At 43.2% G+C, this 6,245-nt stretch overlaps 1 protein-coding gene across 1 annotated transcript in view; it reads right to left on the bottom strand.

Moving 5' to 3' along the window:
* Window positions 1-234: 234 nt before the first annotated feature.
* Window positions 235-6,245, bottom strand: part of LOC120059999 (kinesin-like protein KIF26A) — a 132,765-nt gene continuing 126,754 nt past the window's right edge. The window contains exons 13-15 of the mRNA XM_039009074.1: window positions 5,817-6,007; window positions 2,695-2,845; window positions 235-2,495 (exon numbers count right to left, since the gene is read on the bottom strand). Of these exons, the coding sequence (XP_038865002.1) occupies window positions 2,311-2,495; window positions 2,695-2,845; window positions 5,817-6,007 (527 nt within the window). The 3' untranslated portion in view covers window positions 235-2,310. The remainder of the gene's footprint in view (window positions 2,496-2,694; window positions 2,846-5,816; window positions 6,008-6,245) is intronic.

The following is a 6,245-nucleotide window of genomic DNA, read 5'->3' as shown; positions in this document are numbered from 1 at the left end:
TGCGATGTTGCGCCTCTGGGTTTAGAAAATCTGTGGTGTAGCCTTGTTAAAGTCCAAAAGTAGAAGTTGCGTCACAGGCTCTCTTTTCATTTCCCCTGATAACCGGAACATCCGGTTGTTTGGCAGAGGCTAGGATACCAATGACCAATAGGTCATGTGGTTTTGAATTATGTAGGCCAAACATAATGGTTTATTTCAAGACAACCAATGAAGGAAAAATCATTCCAAGTCAGCTATAAGAAGAAACATTTTATTCACAGATAAAACTCAACACGAGCTGCCATATCATACATTTGTACACAGGGTCAGAAAATCCTATACAAAACCAAAGACATTAGAAAATATGGGTTTTGATATGAAATATGACATACATCAACTTTCTTGAAAAAATGTTTTAGTTTGCTAATAGTCATGAAACTAACCCAGCATGATCGAGAGCCAAAGATATTATTAAAATCAAAATGGTAAAAATGGAATAGAAATCATTCTTACAAATTAATAAAAAATCTCATGCAGCATCTTCAGAAAGGGCCTGAGGGTATATCTTTGTAAGAGGAAAGAAAACAAATGAATATTTTAGTTATATAAATCAAACACATCAAAATACAACCAAATCCAGTTTCTTACTCTAGATAACCAAATCCAGTTTCTTACTCTAGATAACCAAAACCAGTTCATCTTCTTTGTCCACACCATTTTCAGAGAAGTGATTAAAACACAAACACTCTGGCAGCTACATACAGCTAGTTGATTGATTGTATTTGCCAAACAACGTCTAAATCTGAAGGCGGCAATTTCTTCACTGCATGTAAACACAGGAAACTGTGGTTTCTCACGGCCTTTATTTAGGACACTGTCCTCTTGGAGCCTGTCCTAGTCTTTGATTGAGACATCCGGTTAAATTAGTAAAGAAAGTAGAAGGTTGGAGAGAAGTGCTATATGTGTAATATGTGTAGCTTTGAAGCATAACTCAGAGAGGGTTCTGAGTCATTGCAAACGGTCTGTGCTGTTGATCTTAGTGCTTTATGGAGGGTATTCTTATAGTGGAAGTGAGAATGTTGGAATGCATAGAACCAAGGCTTGGCACCACTTAAAAGAGCACACCACAAAATAGCCATAGAATGACGCTTGCTTGTGGCATCTCATCTATGCCCTTTTGTTTGTGTCAGTAGAACCCAGTAGAGGCCCGTCTAGGGATAAAATAGGAGCACTGACGAGCACCTCTGTGCCTGGGAATAATACTCAGCATGCTTCCCCATCGCTCTGGGGGTACAGGGAGGGTGACAGAGGTCTGTCAGGTTGACTCTGGACACCCCTAGCACAGAGCACTGGAGAGAGCCAACTGTCACAACCATGAATCATGGCGTACACACAGCCTGTTGGGAGCAGGCCCTGTATGGTGACCCTTCTGATTGATGTGTTCTGCCGTTGCCACATCTCCAATTAAATAAACAAGGGCAAACACAGCTCCGCCCCACATACCACATACTTTCCTCTCCCCTTCTCTACACCTCCACCATCACCCATCTCAGCACCTCCACTGGGACCCCTTGTGATCAAGGCAACTGGAGGGAAGAAACATTTATTCAACCCTGCTAGCTTTCAGCTGGCAGTGGCTGAGTGATAACAGTAAATTGAGTCTTTGACAAGATAACACAGACCTGTTTTAAAAGGTAGACTACTGAACCAGAAAGATAACATAAGGCGCAAGAGGCTGGATTAACATGGGCAAAATGCTGACTGAGGTTGGTTTGAAACATGAGAAAAGGCAAAGTTTGGGAACGCAATAACATTAGCTTATTGCTCTTCTTTTTTTCTTTTTTTTACCTAGAAATTATATTTTACACACAGCATAATCATATAAATACACTATACAATGCAATATAAAATAATTATTTCTTAAAAGGAATATGTTCAGGGTTTGTTTAGGTATGCTGGTTATGATACTAGCACCATACAAAAAATAATGACTCAAAATAAGTCGAGTGAAAAAGGCACTTCCGGGTCTCGTTGAATGACTCGTGGGTAAATGATGGCCTCTCTCTCATCATGCTGGAACACAGAAACTGGTGTGTCTGTGCACACACTTATCTCCCATTCCAACATGAACATGTCCAGAACGAGGCACTGCAGATAAGTCGGTTCAGATCTCCTGTCTCCATGCAAAGACACCCAGCTCGTTTGTCTCATCTTTTATCTTTTTTGTTTTTCTTGTCACTTCATTCCAGCAATAACTATGAACTGACTGCTACATTTCATAATTCTTCCTTTCTCACTTCCTTGATTCTCCATCTCTTCTTTTGCTCATTGTCAGACTTCCACTTCTCGCAGTCCCTCTTGAGTGTTGGGCGGTGATGCCACACTGATGTCGAAGCAGGTCACCATCATGACACGTGACTTGCATAGGTTGACACAGAACTCCAGCTCCTCTGTGACCTGACCCAGGGCCTGCAGGTACTCCTGGGACTCCTTGTCCAAATCCTGGTCCACCTCAACTGGATGAGAAGAGACAGGAGAGCAGAGGAGTAAAGTTCTGGTGACACACAATCAACTGAAAACTGGAAGACTGTCCACAGAATCAAGTTAACTTTCAATAGGAAGATAACTTTCTATTTTTGTAGGTAACATTAATAATAAAAATGTGTACATCTCCATATGCCCCAATCCTGGTAGAATAATGTAGCAGACACTCACACTCTCCTATCCACTTGCAAGGGTCCATCATCAGCCGGGTCTTGGTGTCCTCTAGCTCTTCCTTAAGTGCCTCATGTTTGACCTTCAGCTCCCTGATCTGCTGCTGCCGCCGCTCCAGAACCTTCAGCTTACTGTTGAAGTACAGCAGGCCCTGAGAGAGAGAGAGAGAGAGAGAGAGAGAGAGAGAGAGAGAGAGAGAGAGAGAGAGAGAGAGAGAGAGAGAGAGAGAGAGAGAGGTGAGTGACTAAGGAACTGTTTGAAATAAAGAATAATAATAGTCATTCACTAGCATTTTTGTTGCTGCTGAAGAATTGCAGGATATACAGACACAGTTGTGTGTATTAACATTTCCTGTCACAATAGAACAAACCTAATTTGAGATATGTGCATGCAACTCGAACAATCCAATTACTTCCTGTTCTTCCCCTCTTAACCCTTACTCCAAACTATTCCCCAACTCCCATTAAAGAATAATCAAGCCTCAGCCATCCAGCAAAATCAACATACCTTCTCAACATCCTGGAATGGATGCTAAAGATGAGAAAAGAGAGGAAAATAAAATACATAATGTAAAAAATATGTTTGTACTCTAGACAGAGTAATGATCTCATGATCTCTCAAACAAATACAACACACAAACATGCATGAATACTGTATGTACACAGAAAAAGCCATGTGCACACAAATAGACATCTGAGAATACAAGCACGGAAACCAGCCATGATGCACACATTGCATGGTATTCCAAAACTGGCCCGGGAACAGTGGGGGATGTGCGAGGCAAAGCACTTCATTACCAGCCATTCAGCCAGTGATGGTTGGGAAAGACAAATTGAAGATCATCTTTTCCTAATCGAAACTAAATCAAACCACCATCCAGCTGATTTAAAATCTTCTCTTAACAAATTCCTGTCTGGCTGCCTCTAACTTGTGGGAGCAGTTAATGACACGTGGCAAGTGGAGCCAGCCATAAAGAGCCATCAGGCAGCCAGGGATGGGCCATGGTGATGGCTGATAGGGTGTGGGGATGTAGAGGGGGGATGCACATTCATCACACATTCCTGGACTGCTCTTTCCACCACCACCACTCCTTCCCCCTCTGTCAATCAGCACCAGCAGTGAGCCCCAGCGATCAGTCATATCTAAAGCAATTAACGCCAGACAGTAATTGCCTCCTGATCTCTTCACATTCCTGGTCACACAGACACATAAAGACTTTGGGATTCGCCATTGGCCAGACTAAAGATCAAACATCTCAGATGCATATTTTCACCTTGTTCTTTAATAAGAACCTGAGAAAGAGTGAGCTAAGACCTTCCCACGATGTCATGCCTATAGGCCCGACTCCACCAGGGGGCAAAGGGAGGCTTAACACTCTCAGTTAAAACTTGTGCCCCCTCAGTTTTAGTTGTATGTCCCGATATGAAAATATAAACAATTATTGAGTGACAGGTTGATGCAAAATCTGTATCTCCGCTGCTCTGTCAGCACAGTGGATAGAGCGTTCCGCGGTGTGTGCAGGGGGGCTATGGAAAGCCACTGGGGCAGTTAGGTATGACAGTTAGGTATGATGTTTCCATAAAAAGCGGGAAAAACACTTTTCATCTGTGGTAGGCTAAGCGAATAACGTAATACGCCTCTACCTGTAATATTTGATTTTAATTTATACGGGCGCGGTCAAGTTTACTGTTGACGCTGCTTCACTCAACTCTGCCTCACGCCCCACCACTACAGAGTTTAGTTAGCTTCTTAGCTAGCTGTTAAAAACATTAGTGCTATTAACCTTAGCCTATTTAGCTAGCTCACTGCCACGATGAATATCAGAAATTGCCTTCGCCAACGTACCCACACAAAGCCAAAGTGTAAAATAATGTTCTTGGATGCTGTCAGTGGTGAAATGTCAGAACGATTCAGAGAACGCAACAGCCAATTGGTGGAGGCCTTTTGTGCCCTTGACTTTCTAGATTGAAAAAGTTGAAACCACTGCTAGATCTAAGTAAAACCAGGCTGTATCACAACCGGCCGTGATTGGGAGCCCCATAGGGTGGTGCACAATTGGCACAGCGTCGTCCGGGTTTGTCCGGTGTAGGCCATCATTGTAAATAAGAATTTGTTCTTAACTGACTTGCCTAGTTAAATAAAGGTTAAATTAAAATATAAAAAACAATAATATTTTTTTTTTGATTTGGTGGAAGCTGAGTTTAGTGTCGCTCGCCAGTTTTTGCAGACTGAAATTGCCCGCTCTGGCTCCAATGAGGACGATATGGACCCCACTTGATATCCTGCAACGATTCTCTGGGCCTCTCTCCGCTATGCCGACCGTGCTTACTGGACTGACACATGGATTGACCTTTGGGGCGTCCACAGCTACATGCGAGAACTCATTTTCCACTTTGACAAACGTGTTCAGTCAGCACAGAAGAAGCATGCTACAGTACACCTGAGGAAAGCTCAACTAATCCAACTGGCATTTGAGGGGGATCTTACATGAAGATTTCGGGGAGAATGGAATGATCGATTACTCAGGAAGTTCCACAGAGAATCAGCTGCAAACTCTTCTGAAAAGGTAAGAACAATCTAGCTGGTTGTTTTTTAAAATCAAAATCTTGGTGGTGTTGCCAGTGGTGTCATTTCAGCAAAAACCTAGGGTATGGAATGGCAAAATGACTTCCTTAGACACCAGCCTAGGTTTTCAAAAGCCTCGCTTTAGCGTGTAGGGTGCTGTCCATGGTGCTGATAGAGTGCAACAATTTGTCACTTCTTGGTCAAAAGCACTCTATGGTCTCGGTATTTTAACTTTTATGTTGATTATGGTATTGCGTGACATAAGCAGACTTTAATATAATTCAAATGCAAGAACCCCAAATAATTGTGCCCCCTCACCGATTTCCACTGCCCCCTTAGTCACTTTATCCTGGCGCTGGGTCTGCATGCCTGACTTCAACGTAGCACATTCAGAATATTGAGATCAATGTGACACGTGCAGACTATTGCTGAGCTTGACATTGCTAAGCAGCATGTACTGTATGTAGTGATGAACTTAAACCTAATGACTCTAAAATAAGTGGAGTAACAGTATGGGGAGCTTGTATTACAGACAGTAAGCATGACCCTTCACTCACCTCAACCAAGTCCTCCTGTCGTCGCCTCTGGAGCCGTTCCACATCGTCGATCTCGTACACCTTGATCTCGAAGGGTTCCTTCAGTGGTCCTAACATGGGCGGCAGGTCCACCCACTGGCCAGCTGTGCCAGCCTTCCCCAGTGACGAGGTGTCTGGCAGGGGGGCCGGGATGAGCCGCCTCCGCTGTAGCCCTGGAGAGACACAGACAGACAGGCACCTCAATTACTGCTGGAAATATACAATGGTAATATCTGCCAGGGCCGAGCTGTACAGCTCTATCTATTAGTAAATATGTATGAGACTGAGATGTAAAGAGATAGCCAGCTTTACACAGGCCTCCTGAGTGTGCTGTTGATTGCATATGTATAAGGCTTTCACCACTGTCTATTTTAAATCCCTACCAAACAATATGAATTTAAAAGATTGACT

Source organism: Salvelinus namaycush, chromosome 15 (assembly GCF_016432855.1).
Source record: "Salvelinus namaycush isolate Seneca chromosome 15, SaNama_1.0, whole genome shotgun sequence".
Lineage (NCBI taxonomy): Eukaryota > Metazoa > Chordata > Actinopteri > Salmoniformes > Salmonidae > Salvelinus > Salvelinus namaycush.
The sequence above is the reverse complement of the archived record's forward strand: the minus strand, read 5'-3'. Positions and strand labels throughout refer to the sequence as shown.